This window comes from Suncus etruscus, chromosome 3, assembly GCF_024139225.1.
Source record: "Suncus etruscus isolate mSunEtr1 chromosome 3, mSunEtr1.pri.cur, whole genome shotgun sequence".
NCBI classification, from domain to species: Eukaryota; Metazoa; Chordata; class Mammalia; order Eulipotyphla; family Soricidae; genus Suncus; species Suncus etruscus.
This window is the reverse complement of record NC_064850.1, coordinates 11,230,417-11,253,113: the sequence shown is the minus strand read 5'-3', so window position 1 is coordinate 11,253,113 and position 22,697 is coordinate 11,230,417. Positions and strand designations below refer to the sequence as shown.

At 32.8% G+C, this 22,697-nt stretch overlaps 1 protein-coding gene across 13 annotated transcripts in view; it reads right to left on the bottom strand.

Moving 5' to 3' along the window:
* Window positions 1-22,697, bottom strand: part of GPHN (gephyrin) — a 398,145-nt gene that overhangs the window by 126,569 nt on the left and 248,879 nt on the right. For 11 of the 13 annotated variants that reach the window (XM_049770336.1, XM_049770338.1, XM_049770337.1 and 8 more), the window contains one exon: window positions 6,195-6,237. In XM_049770336.1, the coding sequence (XP_049626293.1) occupies window positions 6,195-6,237 (43 nt within the window). Of the gene's footprint in view, window positions 1-6,194; window positions 6,238-8,167; window positions 8,231-22,697 lie in introns of all 13 variants that reach the window. The other 2 variants (XM_049770340.1, XM_049770341.1) reach the window with 1 other exon arrangement.

The window sequence follows — 22,697 nt, the reverse complement described above, 5'->3', positions numbered from 1 at the left end:
ACAATGTTTTGGTCAAGGATAGACTGCATACAACTTTAACATAGGTGTGCAACAAACTATATTATACAGACTTTTATAATCTGTTAGTTGCATGACAACAAAATTTGCTGCTAACAGTATCCCTGCTACTAAGTCAAAGATGACTCTATAAATATATACATGATAAATATATATATGTATATACAAGACATTACTTCACTTATTTATTCCCTGGTAACACTCTGGTTCTCTCCATGCCTTAGTTATTCCAAGTAATGATGCTTTGAATGAACATAAGTGATCTTTGTAGCCTAAAATACTGTAGGTAACTGCAATTTAATGAAATAGTATACTTTTTATGACTGAAACACAACAACAAACATGTTTGTAACCATAGTTCTTAAATAAAGATATTAAAAAATTCAAAAAAATCTATACCATGATATTATTTATTCGAAGTAGCTAATAAGTCAATTAATGTAGAACCGAAATCAAAGATAGTTCTAATGGTGTAAGGAAAGATGTTCAAAAAGCCCTGCTCTCAATAAGAAATTATTTTTGTTCCTAAGCACTATGATCATGATCAATGACCTCAAGATCAAAAGAAATTATACAATAGTCATCATAAAATATGATTTAAAATGTTTATCTTGTAGCCAGAGTGATAGCACAGTGGTTAGGGCATTTGCCTTACATGCAGCTGACCCGGGTTTGGTATCCCTTATGTTTCCCTGAGCCTGCCAGGACTAATTACTGACTCCAGTGCCAGGAGTAACCCGAGTGCGCAGGATGTGGCCCAAAATCAAACCAAATCAAACCAAACCAAACCAAAGTTTATCTCTATAGTTTCATTTCTTTGGTCATAACTATTGTTCTTTTTCTTTTTGTTCTTTTTTGTTTTAAGTGAATATTCAATCAACATCGAATGTTTTGAGTCTTATGTTTTATGAATATTAGATTTAAGGATTATAAAACTTTATAATCAAATTATAAATTATTATTATAAAACTATATTTAAGGATTATAAGACTTTATAATTATATTATAAATTATGATTAAATTATAAATTAAAGCACCTATCAATATTTACATGTCTGTCAGATGGACAGTATATGGTATATATATACATATATACCAAAGTATATGGTAAACATGTCTGAAGTTATTATTTTATTTAACACTAATATAAAAGTTCTGGGAAAAACAAAAGCCTTGTTCTTGCCTAATGACTCAAGGGATTTCAACCTAATGTAATAGATTCACAATACTAGATATAGAAACAAATTAACTACAAGAAAACAGAAGTTTTTACTATTTGAGTTTTTACAGTTTTTTTAATCATCAAATAAAAAACATTCTATTGGAATATGAATTATTCTATTTACTAAAATTCCCAGTGGTATTCCAGTAAAATGCTATGATTATGGTTTATCTGAAGTTCTGATTAAAAAATGCAGAAAGCAAGATAACATCCTTAATTTTAGGTGAAAGAGAACAATGCTAACACAACTGGAATTTATATACTTTTTGCATAGAAAGATCCTAAAGATATAAAATAAAACTTTTTTAAAGAGTGGTGGGTTCCTAGATGATGCTCATATGGTATAGTGGCCACTGCTAATGATTTTCAGCCAACTGAATTATTGGGTCAATGTGAGGGGTCCTAAGAATGCAGGACTGTCACCGTATCGATGCTTAGGGCCTCTAAATCCTACTTAGCTGTGCTCAAGGGGCCTCAAGGGTTGTACTGGTAATGCAAGGCATTTTCAACTACTGTAATGTCTTTATGGGCCTAGAAATAATTTTCAATGCCATATCATTTCAAAAATATGTATAAGGAAAATATACTTATAAATATAATCACATTATTTTTATAAGGTAAAAGAATGAATAAAAGCATAGTTAAATGACTTTCAAGTTTATATTCTTATTGATTAACTAAAATAATAAAATCAAAATTTCCTTATACTGTTTTAGGGTACTGTGTCCTAAAACATGCTTTTTTTTTGGTCACACCCAGCAGCGCTCAGGGGTTCCTCCTGGCTCTATGCTCAGAAATCGCTTCTGGCAGGCTTGGGGGACTATATGGGATGCGGGGATTCAAACCACTGTCCTTCTGCATGTAAGGGAAACACCCTACCTTCATGCTATCTCTCTGGCCCCCGAAAGTACTTCTATAAATTTATAGTTACAAAACAATCATGATTTTTCTCTGAAGAGTTACTTTTAGATATTTTAATGTATTTTATTTTCTATTATTTTCAGTTAGTGTGGTTCTGATAACTTTTATGGTAATGGAGTAATGTAGAGAGTATTTAGAGTAATGCGGAAAATAATTATTAGCAGGACCACCAAAGTTCTACTATCAGATTACAAAAATAATTGAAATAAGAGAAATATTAGCAAAAATGACAGAATTAGCAAAAGTGTAGGTTGTAATTCCTTTTGGTATTACAGATTTTATTTTGGGGAAAATGCATTGAAGTAGGCATATTAAAATGTTAAAGGATAGCCATGCCCCCCACGAACAGATATCAGAGGTGGGGACTGGCTAAAGGAGATGATTCCCAGCACAATACGTAAAGAACACCACATTGCAAAGGTGACAATGGGGGAAACAAAGCCGAAGTCCACCATTCTTAGAGAATAAAGATGGTAGATCTGAAAACCCAACAAGTACCCTATATAGATTCTCCAATAAGGACTTTAGAGAAGAAATGTGGAGGACGTTCAAATAACTCAAATTAATCCTGGAAAAAACTGAACAAATCACAACTAAGACTCAAGAAGATATGAAAGTAGAAATGAGAAAACTTTCAGGGGCTGGAGTGATGGTGCAGCAGTAAGGCGTTTGCCTTGTACGCGGCTAACCTAGGATGGACCGTGGTTTGATCTCCGGGCATCCCATATGGTCCCCCTAGCTAGGAGCAATTTCTGAGCACATAGCCAAGAGTAAGCCCTGAGTGTCATGGTGTGGCCCAAAACAAAACAAAACAAAACAAAAAAACAAAACCTTCAAACGAAACAACAGGATTTAAAAATTTGATAGGTGAAAAGAAAAACTCATTGAAAGCCTTACAGAATACAGATGATCATATTAATAGATGCAGAGAAAACATTTGTCAAGGTCCAACACCCATTCATGATAAAAAAAAGTCTCAATAAGATAAAATGGAAGGAACTTTTATCAATATAATTTAAGGCCATTTACCACAGCCCATGGCAAATATACTCAATGGGATAAAACTAAAAGCCTTTCCTGGGGCCAGAGAGATAGCATGGAGGTTCAACTCCCGGCATCCCATATGGTCCCCTGAGCCTTCCAGGAGCGATTTCTGAGCATAGAGCCAGGAGGAACCCCTGAGCGATGCTGGGTGTGACCAAAAACAAAAAATCAAAAACCAAAAACCAAAACAAACAAACAAACAAAAAAAAGCCTTTCCTCTAAGATCTTGCACAAGACAAGCTGATCCCTCTTGTCACTTCTATTAAGGTAGTACTGGAAGTATTTATCATAGCAATCAGGCAAAAAAATTATACCAAGGGCATCCAAATAGGGAAGGAAGAAATCAAGCTCTCACTGATTACAGATGACATGATACTATATTTAGAAAATCTTAGACTCTACCAAAATGCTTAAGAACATATATTTGTACAGTAAAGTGGCAGATACAAAATTAATATGCAAAAAAATCCATGGCTTTTTTATATATAAATAATGAGAGAGAAGAAAAAAACATAAAAACAATCCCATTCACAGTTGAGCCAGAGAAAATCAAATAGTTTGGAGTCAACTAAAGAGGTGAAGGACCTATATAAAGAAAAACTAACAAAACATTGCTTCAAGAAATAAAGGATACAAGGAAATGGACATATACCCTGATCATGGATTGGGAAAAATAAACCTCATTAAAATGACAATAATTTCAGTTAGTCTGGGTCTGATAACTTTTATGGTAATGGGATAATTTAGAGAGTATTTATCTAGAGCCATGGAGAAAATAATTACTATTCTAATAAGCAGGACTATCAAAGTTCTACTGTCAGATTACAAAAATAATTAGAATAAGAGAAATCTTATCAATAGATAGAAATTATACAGATTTAATAAACACCTCTAAGGATACCCAGGATATACTTTTAAGTGGATTAAATACTTCTGAAATTCATTTGAAACAATAAATAGCTAGAGAATAGCTACTATATCATCCATAAACAGCTAAAGAAAAAAATGGGAGGCAACATTTTCCCCAAGTCTAAATTTTACTACAAAGCAATACTCATTAAAACAGCATGGTATTGGAATAAAGACAGACCCTCAGATTAATGGAATAGATTTGAGTATTCAGAGAGTAACTCCTATATATACAATCAATTACTATTTGAGAATGGGGCAAAATTCAAAGTGGAGCAAGGAAAGCCTCTTCAAGAAGTGGTGTTGGAATATTCGGTGCAGAATATCCCCCCAAAAGTGAACTCAGACCTCTCCTTAACACCAAGCACAAAGGTCAAATCAAAAATAAATCAAAGATCCTGATATCAGAACTGAAACCATAAAAGTACATAGAAGAAAACATATTCAGAATACCCCATGACATTGAGACTAAAGGTATCTTCAATGAGGAAATACTACTGTCCAAGCAAGTGGAAGCAAAGAAAAACAAATAGAAATTCATTACACTGAAAACTTCTGCACTTCAAAGAAAACAGTGACTACGATACAAAGGTTACCCGTGGAATGAGATAAATTATTCACCCAATACACATCTAATAAAGCACTAATATCTGATATTTAAAGTACATGCAGAACTTTTGAAGTACATACATCTAACTGCATCTAAAAATGGGGAGAAGAAATGAACAGACATTTCCTCAAAGAAGAAATATAGATGGCCAAAACACAAATAAAAAATGCTGCATATCATTAATTATCAGGAAGATGTAAATCAAACAACAATGAGGTATCATCTGAGACCACAGAGACTGGCACACATCACAAAGAACAAGAACATCCCTGGCATGGATGCAGGAGAAAGTGACTCAATCATTGCTGGTGGAAATGCTGTCTAGTCTAGTCTTTTTAGAAAGCAATATGAATATTCCTTAAAAAAATTAGAAATTGGGCTTCCATCTGACTCAGCAATACCACTCCTAGGTATATATTTTAGGAACACAAAAACACAATATATAAATGCTCTGTGCACTCCTATGTTTATCACAGTGCAATTCACGATAGCCTGAATCTGAAAGTAAAAAAAAAAAACCAACACTGGTGCCTGACAACAGATGAGTAGCTACAGAAACTGTGGTACATCTACCCAATGGAATACAGCAGCTGTTAGGTAAAATGATGTTATGTCATGTATTTTGCCTATACATGGATGGACATGGAGATTATTATGCTGAGCAAAATGAAGTCATAAATTTTGTCATGAATTTTGAGTGAAACAGAGTGAGAGGCATAGACATAGAATAACATCATTCATCTGTGGAATAAAGAAAAATAAAGGATATCGTATGGTAATGATATCCAGAGACAACAGAGATGAGGAACAGGAGGACCAGTCCATGGTAAGAAGCTTGCTATAAAGATTGGTGCGTGAAGTTAGAGTAGAGAAGAGTCTACTATGACAATGATAGTTGGAACCTGTCACTGTGAACTATAACTGGGTAGTGAAAGAGGATAGTGACATGCATGATTCCCTTTAATTAATGATAGTGAGGTTGGAAGTGAGAGGGAAGTGGGGGACATTGGTGGTGGCAAAGTTGCACTGGTGAAGTATGGTGTACATTCTATGACTGAAACCTTACTATGTACAATTCTGTAATCATGGTGCTCAAATAAAGCAGCTAAAAAGAACATAGGTGTTGGTGCACTTCAGAAAAACAAAATAAAATGCTAAAGGATACTTTAACTGTACAAAAATATAAAATATAACTTCTAAACAAGCAGAAGATAAAGTATGCAAAAAAAGACTTATTAACGAAATAAAAAGTTGGAGATATAGGAGAGAGGAGGATAAAGAAGGAAAAATGTTTGGAAAGCTTAAGTGAAAATAATAAAATTACTCAATGAGTAATACCATATTCTAGGTATAAAAAGTCCTCATGGTTTTACCTTCTTCCACCAAACTACCATTTTAACTCTTTCTTTATTGCTGGATCATAAGTTTTAATTCAGCAATCCTTCTGAAATAAAATTATGATATACTTACTAGCTCTGAGAATGTTTTCCTTGCTGCTACATCTGGACTGGACCTGCAGAGAGAACATAAACTCAGTAATTTAGGGCTTATTACACAGGTAATCAGATATGTAGATGTATATATATATATACTCTATGGGCAAGCTCCTGAGGTCTAGGAGTAAAGGCTATATAAATATAGGATGATGTTTCTAAAAATGTTACATTGATTTCAAGTATTTTATGAACTTATTTATCTTTTCCTTAACATTAATTCAAACTGTTTCTAGAAAATAAATAGGAATATAATATTTTATTTATTTAATTCTACTTTTTGTTGTTGTTAGTTTTTAGGCCACACCTGGCAGTGCTCAGTGATTATTCCTGGCTCTGTGCTCAGAAATTGCTCCTGGAAGGCTCGGGGAACCATATGGGATGCTGGGAATCATACCCAGGTCTGTCCTGGGTTGGCCACATTCAAGGCAAACGATCTACCACTGTGCTATTCTCTTCAGCCCAGAATATAATATTTTATTTTATTCCCCCCAGAAATTAATATTTTAAATCCCACAAAAATAATCTTTTATTGATACATTTTTGAAGTTACTATATGGAAAAACTTTCAAATAGCTATATGTTTAATTGTGAAGGTAGATTATTATTTTCAATATTGTTCTGCCTATTTCTTGATTAGACTTATAATGTAATTCAAGTATTTTTATTGTAGTCATATTTCAGTTCTAAGCTAAGAGGGAAAATTTTCATATATAGTATTTGCATGATTCTAATAACATTTACTATTTATGGATTGCAATAACTGACTATAATTATTAGTCTAAAATGGTTCTATAAGAAATCAATAAAATTGATTTAATATGCTTGTTAGTTCTTAGTTGTATATAAAGCCTCTCAATCATAAACTCATGCTTTCATTTAAATGCTTTAGTGAAATAATTTTTATATTTAAAATGACTTCAAGAGCCATGTTGAATGGCACTAATACTTGTTAACTTTAGAGAAAATGTTATTTACACCTTATACCTCTTCTTCCCAATTCACAGCAGCTTGCCCCAAATGAATATATATACAATAAATTAATTTCTATTGCTTAACACGATCTACTATATTAATGAAACAATTTATGGAAGGAATGTTGCAACTTAGGGTGGGTTATGGTTGTCCTTCCCTGAAAAAAACAATTGTTAATGTTTAAAGAAACAACAACAATAAAAAAAAATCACAAACAAACATACAAGAAAACACACACACACTTACACACCAAAAGGGGGGGGAATAATTTCATATGCTTAAATTATTCTCCTTTGGCCCAGATTGTTTAATTTTAAACAGACTACAATGAAGATGGTAATCTGGAAGATTATATTCTCATATCTTTAGCTCAAGGCTTTATTGAAAAACAAATCTGGACCAAATAGGAAAGAAACTGATGAATACTTAAAGAAAACAATACAAGGAGAAAAACACTAGAGCAAGGAAAAAAAAGGTTAGAGGGAGTAAACTTAACAATAGAAAATAAAAGTGTGAGTTTAAAGAAGGGGGTACTATATAAATGCAGAATGTTTGCTATTTCTTTTTGAAAATCTGTATCAAGAGGGTAAGAAAGACTAATGAACTTGCTACAAAATAAACAAGCAAGTTGCCATATCATGGAATGAAAAATAAGTATAACTACAACACTACAATTTTAAAGGAGAAAAGAAACAAACACTAAAAGACAAATTAATTGACAAAGTTAATAAAGAGAGAAACTACATTTTAAAAAGTGATTCAAAGAACACAAGAGAAAGCTAAAAGAGTGTGAGAAAATCTGGGAGCGAGAAGGAAAAGAAAGGGTAAAATGTTGAAAGACAAAAACAGATTTAAAGAAGTAGAATGGAAGTCAAGAAAGTCTTCAACAAGATGTAGAAACAGAAGGAGCCCAAAACCATAGCGCAAAGCAACGTTTGCGAATGGAAAGCAGCTCCTTTGATCAGTAATAGTTACTCTTAAGTCGTAGCCTCTATTCCTCCAGAGTTCATCTTTAAGCCCTTCCAATCTAGAGTGGAGCTAGTGTATGGATAGAAACAAGAGATTTACAATGAACAGAGCAGTTCAGATGAGTAGTTAAAATTCTCTCATAAAACGCTTCAACAGATTTATGTCTAAATGGAAATGGTGGTAAGGAACTAGCTGGTTTTTCTAAAAAGAAAAAAACACACACACTCACCAAAACTACCAAAACAAAACAAAACAAAAAACCCAGAAAAAAGAAAAAAAAAGAAAAAACAATCAAATAAAAAAACAACCAAAAGAAACCCCCAATAAAAAACCCAAACCAAACCCTGCCTAAAATGTCTAAAACCCCAAATTAAAGCAAGACAATAATAAAAACTAGTAACCTTTTCCCTTTCTTAGATTAACACTTTAATTAAAAATATTTATTGCTTATTATAACTTAATAAGGAAATGTGTGTTGTTTTATCTTAGTTCAGAAATGTTTCAAACAGTTTTGAAACGGGAATTGGGATGATAAAAATGAACTTCCTGAATCTGAGAATCTATTTAGGTTTACAAATTTCTAATAACCAATGTTTTTTTATTTACATTACATTGGCTACTTGACTCAGATTTGATGAGAATAATTTTTTTAAATCAGTAATTATATAGGCTTCTTTAGTGAACTTGAACATACATTTAATAAAAATTTTATTTTAAAAATATTTATGCATACGAATGCCTTTTCTCTTGTTTTTATGGAAGTCATGGTCTTTATGATTATTTGTTAAAAAGTCCCATATGAAAAAGATCTTACCTAATTAACAAATAATAGGATTTACTGGATGAGAGTTAAAGTTAAGAAACAATTGCTCTTGTTTTCACACATCTACACTAGAAATAATTTAACATAGATTTGCCTTGAGATTTATGGTTTGTAACTATTTCTCTGTCCCTGCCTACCACTTGACTCAATGGAAAAATAAAGGGGGAGGGGAACATCTAAAAAAATTTAAGAGATTTTGCCAATTTTTGTCAAATTTTGTCAGGGATAAAGAATAAAAAGTAAAATAATATGTTATCTTTTGCTTTATTCCATTATGCTATCTTACTGTAAGATAACTGAGCTTTGTGATGTTGATGATCAATTGTCCTTTCTACTAGAATTAAAACTAAAACAATATGTCAAAAGTGGTGTTATATTTAAGTTAATGGAGGAATGAAAAACAGTGCTATATCATTACTCATTTACTAATCAAGACTGCTTTCAATCACTAGTTCATTTCAACATTTGTTTACATGTGTAAAATAAGTTTTGCTGAAGATCACATGGTCTATTGAGAAGTTTTGTCATGAATCAGGAAACAAAAAGGGGGAAAGTGTATAAATGGTAAGGGAAGAAGTGAAAATGCTTTAAACAAAGCTGAGAAAACTTTAACAACCACAGTCTTTAGATACAGTTAGAGAAGTGACTTACCTTATGCTTAGGTCATAACAAGAATAGCACAGTGTTTAAAGTCAGCTCTTCATTATGGGAGGTACAATCGAAAGCCATAGGTTATAATAACATGAATTGCTACACAGAAATGAAGACTTTTTCAGCCCAACATGAAAAGCTAACTCCATGAAAGAACATTTCAACTTATGTTTAATGCAACATGGAGAATGACCAAGGGTGTAAACATCGAAACAAATGAATCTGGTACTAATAAGAGAGAGAGAGAGTTCAGTCTCTCCGGAACACAGAAGAATTTATCTGTGATCATAACTTATGACATATAAAGAAATGCACATCACTCTAACACTAAAAGATGCATGCACTATGTATAACCATTCACAGACAACACTCCTCCACAGCCCCATCCCCACAAAAATAAACACACAACCCCACTAAAATACAGGGCAAGGATGTAGTGCCAAGCTGTTATGAAGAAAGCAGGACACACAGAAGCACAGCAGTGGTCATGTGACTTGAGAGGTGTTCTTTCCTTAAACCATCCCATCACCATGCTTATTTTAAATAAGCCAGGAAAAGACCCCCTTCAATGCTGCAGTAGCTACGAGCCCCCAGCTTGAAGCTAGTGTGTAGAATTTTGATCACCGTTCCCTGCGATGTCAGGGGCTCTCCAGTGGAAGCCAGATGTTTAACAGCAGTTAGTGAGAGGTACAAATGTGTGAATAACAAACATCCTTTCCCTTCTGTATTTCACAGAAGTGAGGAAGGACAGAAACATAAAATAAAACCCATGTTAAGAATAGATTGATAGCAATTATAAGAATATATAAATATTAAAATGGAGATTACATTTGATTACAGGTTAACACTCACACTTCATAGAAACTGCCTTAATTTTGCTGCTCACCAGGGTTAACCTGCATTTTTATTCCCTTGGAAAAATTTGGAATAAAAATATACAATGTAGTTTATATTAAAAATTCTAAGCAGTTGGTCAGATGGGTTAAAATAAAAAGAACAAAATAAGTTCTTATAAATTATTAAGAAAGCCTTCTCCTAGTTTAAGTCTTTTAAGGTCATATTTTAAATTAGAAGTTAAACATTTTACCGTGAGTTATTCCTATCAATAATAGGGTGATATCAGTTCATAAGAAAAAACTCAATTTTTCTTTCCTATTATTGATAGTTCAGTATCAAATGATATTTTATATTAATAAAATATATTTCATATAAATTAATCTCAATGCAAAATTAATATTTAAAATTATTATATTTTAACATTTATTTTTTTACAAGTTGAGCATCTGTGAAATATAATTTAATAAGAAGGTTTAAAATCTTTAAAGATAATATACTTATATTATTACTTCTCTCATCTATTTTTTTTTTTATCCCAGCCCTGCCCTATTTTTTTTTTCATCCATTTTTTAGCAGGATAGAATATATTAACCTATATCTTAGCACTGGGTTCTCCTGTAATCTTAGTTTCTGCACGGGAAAATAGGGACCATTATGGGGCACAAAAGTTGTGATTTTTTTTTAACCATCAAGATATATCTGTACTTGTTATGGTCATAGCAAAATAACTCACTGCATATCATCCTCATTATAATTTCTTTACCATAATAGAAACAAGTTCTTATTTCAAAGGCAAAATATTCACATGTATATTTTTTCAATAAAGATTTAATAAATTTTTTTTGAGATATAGCTAATACTGATAGCAAGAACGTCTGAACTAGATGTTGAAGGCGATATCTTGTACTGTACAGTATTTAAACCTTAAGAGCAGCTATTTCCTTTGTGGAATAAATTGTTGCTTATTTTCTCATTTAAATACTGTCCTGCAATATCCACCAGTTGCCAAAAATAATTTTTTTCCCCATGTACCTCAATGAAAAATAATTTCTTCTTTCTGGTATCCATTTATTTGTTTGTTTGCTTGTTTATTGTTGGGCCACATCCAGTAGCACTCAGGGGGTTATTCCTAGCTTTGTGCTCAGAAATTACTCCTGGTAGGCTTGGGGAATCAGATGGGATACCAGGAATTGAACCTATATTGGCCATATGCCCTACTTATTGTGCTATTGTTCTGGCCCACTTAAAGTATTTAGTCTTACTGAAAGATAAAATTGACTTGACAAGGGGCCGGAGAAATAGCATGGAGGTAAGGCATTTGCCTTTCACGCAGGAGGTCATCGGTTCAAATCCTGGTAGCGTGACCCAAAAACCACCAAAAAAATTGACTTGACAAAATTTATTCACTTTATGTATAGTTTTTGACCCAATTTTTTTTAGGCTTTATAAGCATTGTCATAATCTAGTTTCAGATTTTCCTAAATTCTTAAAGCATTCAACCTGAACTTCTCTTTTAGGATTAACAGCTATTCATATTCTAATTACTGATTTGGGCCTCCAATATACTTCAGAAAGTATATTTAAAGGCCTCTTGAAGGAAAAGAACTTTAATTCTCTTTATTCTTCCTATTAAGTCAAATATAGTGACTTGTATGGCATAAGCATTTGCTAAATGTAAAAAGCTTGTTTTAATAATTAATAATACTTATTTCGTAATAATTATTTTTCATTCTTAGATTAAATTCATATAAAGATAATAATCATAGCCTAAATATTCTTATATTATAAAACCTTTTTTTAGCATCATATGATTTTCACTTACTTGGGTTTATTAATATTGAAGCATAATATGAAAAGTATGTGGATTACAGCAAAGAAATACCTGGGTATCATAGAATGAATTTCAAAATATACCAATATAAATATACCATTGGGAGGTGACTCCCGAGTTCAACTAGAAGTAAGTCAAGTTTACTAGTGGTTGTGGGCCTCAATACTTTTCTCTCTCTCTCTCCGGTCGCTACTTAAGGAGTAATCTGGGGTCCCGAGTGATAATACAGCAGATCAGACACTTGCCTCACATGCAGCTGACTGGGTTCATCCCTAGCAAACCATATGATCCCCCGAGCACTGTCAGGAGTGATTCCTGAGTACAGAAACAGGAGTAACCCTTGAGAACTGTCAGTACGGCACAAAATCAAGGAATAATCTGCCTAAGAGAGACAGTAATTTTCTTTCAACGTTTCTATCATTTGCTCACAAAGATAAAAGCTTAAAAGGACAGAGAAAAAAGACATTATGGCACTTTACTGAGATTACTTGCATCTTTAGCCTATCCAGAAATGAAAGGAAAGAAAGATTTAAAACCACATTAAACCAACAGCTCTACATCTATAGTCCCAAATTCCATTTCTCACAGCAAAAGTGGAAAGTGTATCTAGAAAAGTTTACTTCTATAGCTCTATTCACTCATCATTTTAACTGAATAAATTAAGATACAAGTATTTGGCTCATCTGAGCTTAATGACAACTCACTTGTGTGTAATTAGATCTGTGATATCACATTACATTATCAACCGTAGAACAGAGGATTAGCTTACTTATGATAGAAAAGTCAGTGCAATAAAAATAAAGACCTTTGGAGCTTCTGAAATTGTTAATTCTTTTCCCTCCTAGTTTTGACTTTGGCAAATTTTTGAATTTTAATTTCATTATTCATATAATAGGTAAAACTAAGTAGGGTAATAATATATATGAAACTGAAATTTATTATGACTGTAAAAGGCATATAAATCTGTCAAAAATTTTACCCTGAGGTAGATTATATTTCATAGATCCTGAGGCACAATAAAAATATAGAATTTGTTTCAGATCATGCTATTAATAAAATAAATAACAGATTAAATTGGAAAGTTTTAAGTCTACAGAAAAATTACGGTTTGATGGTCTAATGTTACTTCTTCAAGGATTAATATGATTTTATGCTAAGTCAAGTTCTATAACTTCTGTGGGACTAAATGGGACTAAGTGTTTTCATTTGCAAAAAAAGTATGTTTCCAGGGGTTTAAATTGAGGGTGGCAGACCTCCGTGAGAGAATTTATGGGAAAAGGTCAAGGATGTATCACTGACATGAAAATAAAATACTATATTTACCATCTAGTTGTATTTTATTTTCTTTCAAAATATAGAAATTAGAATTGCTGCCACATTTTCATATTTAGTTCACTTAAAAAGTGACAGAATTATGATATCATAATTGATTAAATTAGGACTTCAGGACTAAAATGTCACTAAGGCCACACCAATAGTACTTGGGGGAGGTGGCTTGTAGAGAACAAGTGGCATAAGGGATTACACTTATGTATAGGGCAAAGCATGAATACACTCCAGACCTTTTGTGTTACCTCACAATTTATTTTTATAGCTTTTTAAAACAATTATTTAAAATGAATTATTTCCCTTTTATTCTTATGTTATCTACTAAAATATCTTTATCTTTCTCCCTAAAACATTTGCATAGGCTTTGTCAGATTCCCAAATGGTTCCACAGGCAAAAAAGGTTTAAAAATGTAAGATCTGGGGATAGGGATGAAGCTCTATTGTAGTTTGCATGGGCTCTGTGTTTATTCCCCAATACTCCCAGAACAACATCAACCAAAACCCTCTAACCTAGATTGATTTTCAAGCTTCCTTTTCATCATTAAGATTTGAAGCTCTAAGCTCTAAGCTCTTATCACTTCTTACTCACTTTATCAAATTATATATATGTATACCTATACATATATATAGAGAGAGATTCCATTTTGGGAGAAGAAATAAAATTAGTGATTAATTTAACATTATTAGACAGTCTAGGAAATGATAAAGAAACATGGTATCAAAAAACATTAATGAAAAACTCTGCTTACTTGTTCTTTCTGCATTTGTTTAGGTAATTATATCAGATAGTTATTTAATAGTTACCTCATGAGGAAATATTTTGATACATACACATATATACATGTAGGTATAACTCCATAACTAATTGTTCTTTCAAATTCTTTTCTTCCTTCCTTCCTTCCTTCCTTCCTTCCTTCCTTCCTTCCTTCCTTCCTTCCTTCCTTCCTTCCTTCCTTCCTTCCTTCCTTCCTTCCTCCCTCCCTCCCTCCCTCCCTCCCTCCCTCCCTCCCTCCCTCCCTCCCTCCCTCCTTCCTTCCTTCCTTCTTTCTTTCTTTCTTTCTTTTCTTTTATTTTATTTTATTTTATTTTATTTTGTTTTTGGGTCACACCTGGCAGCGCTCAGAGGTTACTCCTGGCTCCACGCTCAGAAATTGCTCCCGGCAGGCTCGGGGGACCCTATGGGACGCCGGGATTCGAACCGATGACCTTCTGCATGAAAGGCAAACGCCTTACCTCCATGCTCTCTCTCTGGCCCCTTTTTATTTATTTTTAATTAAATATTTTTTGTTTGTTTTGGGCCTCTCCGGTAGTGCTCAGGGATAATTTCTGGCTCTGTGCTCAGAAATCGCTCCTGACAGGTTCGTGAGACCATATGGGATGCAGGCAACTGAACCTGGGTCTGTCCCGGGTTGGCCACTTGTAAAGCAAATGCCCTGTAGCTGTGCTATTGCTCTGGACCCTCCAATTCTTTTTAATATAATGATCAGAGGGTACAACAATATACTCTCCATGTAAAACATAGGCCTTTGTAGCATTCAGACAATGTTTATAAGCAATACAATCTTGTAAATCTTTTTCCAGAGGATATCCTTAATTTTTTTCCAGAGTTATGTTTTAAATTATCCTGATGTTTAAGTGGTTCAGTAAATATGAAGAATACTTACTTTTGAATATCGACTTCTAAAATAAGTTGGAACTATGGCAGGCTACATTATCTGATTATAAATTATAAATACTATAGGAAATACAAATTCTATTGTGTTAGATAGTTAAGTTGCTGGGTTTCTTATGAAATACTAAGCAAACATACAAGAATAGAATCGGTTACCACAGACTCAGGAGAAAAACATGATACAATGGTGGTATTCTTAATACACATCTTTTTTTTTGTTTGTTTGTTTATTCGCGTCACACCCATTTGATGCTCAGGGGTTACTCCTGGCTAAGCGCTCAGAAATGGCCCCGGCTTGGGGGGACCATATGGGACGCCGGGGGATCAAACCACGGTCCTTTCTTGGCTAGCGCTCGCAAGGCAGACAGCTTACCTCTTGCGCCACCTTGCTGGCCCCTTAATACACATTTAATATATAAAGTACTCTCAGTGATTCTAGAAAAAGTGTTAAATCCTAGGCTCTTCTCCTCTGAGACCACATAAATATATGTACACATATACATAAGGCAATACTCAGGTGTTTCTACTGGCTCTGCACTCAGGAATTACTCCTGGTGATGCTCAAGGTCATCTACTTGCAAGGAAGTACTCTCACTATGACATCATGTACTAATAATATTTTGGAGTTAATGTCTATTTTGAGAAAGTTTTTTTGGTTTTTGGGTCACATCCGGCAATGCTCAGGGGTTACTCCTGGCTTTATGCTCAGAAACTGCTCCTTGCAGGCTCAGGGGACCATATGGGATGCCGGGATTCAAACCACCGACCTTCTGCATGCAAGGCAAATGCCTTACCTCCATTCTATCTCTCTGGCCCCTATTCTGAGAAATTTAACATAATCATAAAATATATGAGAAAAATATTCCCATCTATCTCATATATTTTATATAAACACATAAATTATATCAATGTCATGTCAGTTTATATAAGTAATATAAAATGATTATATTATATATCATATTATATTTATGAGGGGCAAGAGAGACAGTATAATAGATAAGGTGCTTGCCTTGCCTGTAGTCATCCAGTTTTTATAATAGAACCACATATAGTCTACTGTCATTCTTGAGCATTGAGCCAGGAGCAAGCTCTGAGGAAAGCCAGTTCTGGCTCAAAATAACTAAACCCCATGAATTATGAAGTATTTATAATAATCACTTTCTGGCACTTTTTTTGAAGAAATTCACAATGGCTTTAGTTAAATAAGTTTGACCTACTAAGTTTGTAATTAGATTGAATATTCCTTTTGTTTTGTTTTGTTTTTGGGTCATACCCATTGTTGCTTTTGGATTGTTAACTCCTGGCTCTGTATTGAGAAATCACTCCTGGCAGGCTCGGGGGACCATATGGGATGCCAGGATTTGAATCACTGTCCGCCAGGGAAGGCTATGTGCGATTCAAACCACTGTCCGTACTGGATAGGCTGTGTGCAAGTCAAACACCCTACCACTGTGCTATCTCTCCGGCCCCCTGAATATTCTTTTTTAAAGAAAAATTGAGTAGCAGAATATGTCATGCCAAAATGTACCTATTTGACATAAAATTTATTTTCAGCTGATAATTTTAAATAGTTGATTATTTAAACAGACCTAGTAAAAGTTTTAAAAACAGACTAGAACCAGATTTTTTTGGTGATGGATAATTTACATTTAGAAATGTTTACTTAGAAAAAGAAAATATGGGGCAGGAGAGATAGCATAGAGGTAAGGCATTTGCCTTTCATGCAGAAAGTCATCGGTTCGAATCCCGGCGTCCCATATGGTTCCCCATGCCTGCCAGGAGCAATTTCTGAGCATGGAGCCAGGAGTAACCCCTGAGCACTGCCGGGTGTGACCCAAAAGAACCATTAAAAAAAAAAAAAGGAAAAAGAAAAAGAAAATATTTATTTATAAATTGTCTCTTTGATTCTGGAAAGACTAAAGTCCAGAAGTAATTATTGTCATAACTTAGTATTGATTGGATTTTAGTGTGTTTTTGAGTTTTCTCCCTCTGGATACTTTTGGCTTATATGTTCTATGAAAGACCAGTTATAGTTAATCATTTTAAAGTGGACTATAGTTTCTCTTTCACTACAGTATCAAAATGGTTTACTGTACTGAAAGTAATAACTCATTTCAAATATATACTGTTTCTTAAAAAATCTTACAAAATATAATTCTCAAAGTTGACTACACATGAATTTTAGAGTTTTATCTCTCAAGCTAAAAACAAAAACAAAAACAAAAACCAAAACCCCATCTGAATCTCACCACAATTCAGTCAGAAAAAAAACTTTAAGGACATGAGAAAAATCAAACAAAAAACCCAACAAAATAAATGCATGTAATACATTATATGAGATAACTATACTAACGACAAATTTACTTTGCAATTTGGGTGATACATTTTTTAGATGTAGATATAGTTTACTCTTCCTTTTGTTAGAGAAAATAAATAAGAAAAATGTCTGTAGAAAAATATCCTTTCTTAGAACATTGTGAAATTTAGGTTCAGAGGTATTTTCTGTTGCTTCAGTACATTTTCATTATCTAAAAACATTACTTTTTTATTTTTCTATTTAATTTATTTAATGGGACATTATTCTATTTCCTCATTAAGTTCACATTCATATAACTCATTCTCAAAGAATGACAACTGCTTCTAATGTAAGCTGTTAAGTATAATGATTGAGGAATACTTGTTAATTTGATTTTTCTAAGGCCAGGAATGTTTGAAGCTAGGAATTCTTTAAGTTTACACAAAACCTTTTTTGCCAACTACATGACCATGGTTAAGTTACTTAATTTTTCAAAATATTTTATTTTCCACAAGTATAATAAGCATCATGATACCATTTATTTACTGGACAAAAGAATACCTTTTTTTGGTTTGTTTTTCGCTCACACTCAGCAGGGCTCAGGAGGGTTTACTTCTGCTTCTATGCTTAGGAATGCCTGGCAGTGCTCAGGGGAACAAATGGGATGCCAGGGATTAAATTTAGGTTGATAGCATGCACTGTACTACTGCTCTAGCCCCTGAACAAAAATTCTTGAGCATCTATCCAATGTCAAGTCTTAAGATAAGTGTAGGTGATGGTGGTGAAAAAAATGATTAAGACAGACAGGTACTTTAGAAAATATATTCTAACAGACCAAATATAAGCGCCTTAGGAAGCAGAAAAGGTAGTATCACATAGCAGTAAATGACTATGAAGACTATAAAACAGTAATGAGATAATGAATAGTGAAATTCTCTCTATATTATTTAGATAAAGTAAACAAATGAGGTTTTTCTGAATATGAATAACTTATGATCTGAGGTACTATAGTAGAGTACTTGTTTTGCATTTGAAGGTTCTGGGTTTTTCTAAAAGAAAAATCTATTTAGGTTCTTTATTTTTTCCCACAACCCCATTTAATTTCTTAGACAGATGAAGATCAAGGCAAATAATTTTCCAGATTAAGGAAATAGTTTGAGCTACTAATGAGCTAAGGCTTGTATATTCTTGAGTTTTCACCTCATAGGATTGTTGTAAATTAAATAAATACATACAGGTAAAAAAAAACTATAACTGACATTTAATAAAAGAAAAACATGTTTTTATCAAAAATAAAATACTGAAAAAAAAACCACTCCTTTAGTCTAAAACTACTTGCAACCCTTCTGGACCAAAGAAGAGTGTTTTAACTTTTTGGAATGGCCAAATATTGGTAATAATGTCTATTTACATTTAATACTTATAATAATAACTACGTAGAGCATATTAAAATAGTACAGAAGGTCAGGTGCTTGCCTTGTAAGTGGTCAAACTTTGATCCCTGGAACACCATACAGTTTCTGAGCACTTTGAGAAATGACCAAAAGGTACAGAGATAGAAGTAAACTCTGAGCACAGCTGGATGTGGCCCGAAAACAAAACAAATTCAGAGGAGAGTTTGATATTATATAAAGAACCATAAATGCCAACTGGCCTCCACTTTACTTTCCATGATTTCTAAATTTAGTGCACTACTGGGAGCTGAGTACAGGGTCTAGAAGACCTGTAAACACTGCCTGCCAGGAAAAACAAAACAAAACCAAAACAAAAATAAAATCCCTTTCCAACTCCTTTCTCTACTAAAAATCCATGAGTTCTTCTCCAATAAAAATAAAATATAATTTTTATTTTAAAGTTTGCTATATATATATATTTTTTTTTTTTTTTGGTTTTTGGTTTTTGGGTCACACCTGGCAGTGCTCAGGGGTTACTCCTGGCTCTATGCTCAGAAATCGCTCCTGGCAGGCACAGGGGACCATATGGGACGCCGGGATTTGAACCACGGACCTTCTGTATGAAAGGCAAACGCATTACCTCCATGCTATCTCTCTGGCCCCTGTTTGCTATATTTTTTAACTTTATTTAAGCACCATGGTCACAAAATAGTTTACTGTTGGGCTTCAGTCATACAATATACACCATTCTTCATCAATGCACCCTTCCAGTCACCAATGTCTCCTGTTTCCCTCATACCCTTTCCACCACACTCTGCTTTACTCTAGGGCAGTCAAATTGCTTCTCTGTCTGTCTGTCTGTCTGTCTGTCTGTCTGTCTGTCTGTCTGTCTGTCTGTCTCCTTTTAGACACTGTTGTTTGCACTATTGTTAATGGAGGTAACAATGCCTTGCCTGTTGGTTTCTATACTTTCGGTGCTGAGTTCTTGTCCAGAGTGATCAGTTCCAACTATTATTGCCCTAGGAGACCCTTCTCTACTCTAGTTACACTCACTGCTCGTTGTAGTGAGCTTTTGCTATAAATTTTATAGTAAGGAGTTATGTAAGTTTTGTGGTTTTAGATTGCCTGTGACTTCTTCTGAGAATTATGTTATGGGTGATTGTCCTTCCACTGTAACTTTACCTTGTCCTCTTTCTTTGCATCTTTGTTCTCATAATTCAAAATAAAAAAATTATAAAAAAATTCTTGTGATATTAATCTATAATAGTTACTATACTTGTTAGTGGCCTTGATATAGTTGATTCAAATATAACTGGAGGTGATTGTATACTTTTAAAGTTATAGAAAAATTCAAAACACAGAATATGATAGTTGTCACTAAAAGATGAATTTTAAGAATTTTTATTCTTAGTAATCATAATATTAAACTAGGAAGAGGTGTTTTGGTTCATTAGTGATCCTTATTGTTTTAAATTCCTACTTTCTTTTTATTTCTGACACATTTCAAGTATATTTATGGTATTATGGTTTGGTTGTGGTCAGTAAAAGTAGTTTCAAGAAAAATCTTGTTAAAAAGTTATATTTATAAATGTGTACCTCTTGATAGTTTATTTTATTGAGGTCTCAGTACAAAGAAATAATTCCAGATATATGAATTGTGTGTATATATCCAACATATACACACATATATAGTATGGATGGTGCATAATGGAAATAATTGAAATGAAGGCATTAAGTAAAAAACTTAATTTAAAATAACATAATGTCATAGAAACAAAAAGGATGCTTAGAGTTATAGGACTATTCAAATGCAGTCAACACAAGCCATATATTTGGAAGGAAAATATATCTAATTTTTCATGATCCTAAGTATAGGTCTTATTATATAGTAACAATTATATGCAAAAGGAATTAAGCTTTGTCAAATCTTCAATTATTAAAATTATATTAAATATATAAATTATAATAAAACGGTATTTGGTGGTCAGCCTGCAGGCACTTATATACTTAATACATACTTCAAATATTTCATTAAAAATGAAAATTATGGAAAAGAGAACAAATTCACCAAAGTACATTTATATGGGCTGCTAATATTGATATACACTATAGCTTTCTTGGAATTTGGAATATTATTCTTTTATCTTCCTTATTCTATGAATAATTTTAATCTTTTTAAACCCTAGATCTGCCCATGACTTCACCTTTCACTATTTCTTGAACTAAAATTGTAAAGTTTAACTATGGTGCCAAGCAGTTTTACCATAAATTGATTTATTACCTATATTTTTTCCAAGATGGCTTCAAGTAGCGTTTCTGGCAACTGTATGGGTACTATAAATAAATCTAACTTGCAGAAATTTATCCACCAGATCTAACTATTTTCTCGTTCCTTCCTTACACCTTCCGTCCCTCCCTTCCTTTCTAAGGCACTGTGCTTTACAATACAATTAATAACAAAATTTCAGGCATATGATCTACACTCATCACTAGTGTTCTGTGGCTCTTAAATCTTTTATATTTAGTCATCTAAAACTATTTTTCATATAGGAAATTATTCAATGAAGACTCTTCCTTCTACATATATTTTTAAATACATATTTACTTTGCATTTTCTTTATTTAAAAATGATTTTTATTGAGTGCTTTGCATTTTCTATAGAACTGTAATTTTTCCTTTCTTTCAATTAATAATTAAAGTAAATATGTATTAAACATTAATAGCAATTAATATGAGAGGAGTTCCTGGGTGGTTGTTTTTAATTTTTCATATTTTACTCAAAATATAAAAAAATAAAGTTATTGAAATTAAAAATAAAAGATTTCAGCAAATGAAATTATTTATTTAAAAGAAAATATATAACATATATTTTATCTGTTATATATAAACATATTTAGGCATTTGAGGATTATAATATGTAATTATAATAATTACATATTAACCATTATATTATTTGTTCAAATTATATTTGTTCAAATTAGTGTTATTTAATTTCTGCTAGACTTATCTGGCAGCATTAATATATCTTTCCTTATTATTTCTCATATATCTAAGATATCTGGTATCCATTAAAAGTTCATATAACAGAATACTGTGAAGTTAAGTGGCTTTGTAAATCTCAGCACGTTTTAACTCAACTAAGCTGAAAAGGTACATAATTACTTTTTATAAAAAGTTGTTTCATGGTCACTGCATATGACTTAGAAATATACAAACGTATGTTTTAGGATCACACTCAGTTGTGTTCATGGCGTACTCCTAGTTTTGCAGTCAGCAATCACTAATAGCAGGGCTTGGAATGCTGACGACTGAGCCAGGCCAGTTAGTTGCATGACACAAGGCTCTACTAGACCCAGTAGACTATCACTCTGGCTCCTGAATTACTAATCTTATAGTTATGCTTTTCCTAATTTATGCTTGTTTTATCCATGTTATCTCTCCTGTGCCTCTTTGCATTAGATTTTGAACTTAATCACAATATATGAATGGGCCATCATATTTAAATATTTAAAACAGTTCATTACAATTTGTTCTTTTATAATGAACTGAAATGCATATATTCATGCATTACAATATTAAGGGTCAAACTATTTATGCATGCAAACATGTATTTTGCTTGTTAGTCATTGAAAAGGGAAAGGGAAATAAATAGAAAACAGCTAAAGAAAGTAGGTAATTATTTTGCTGTCTTTTTGTTTTTATT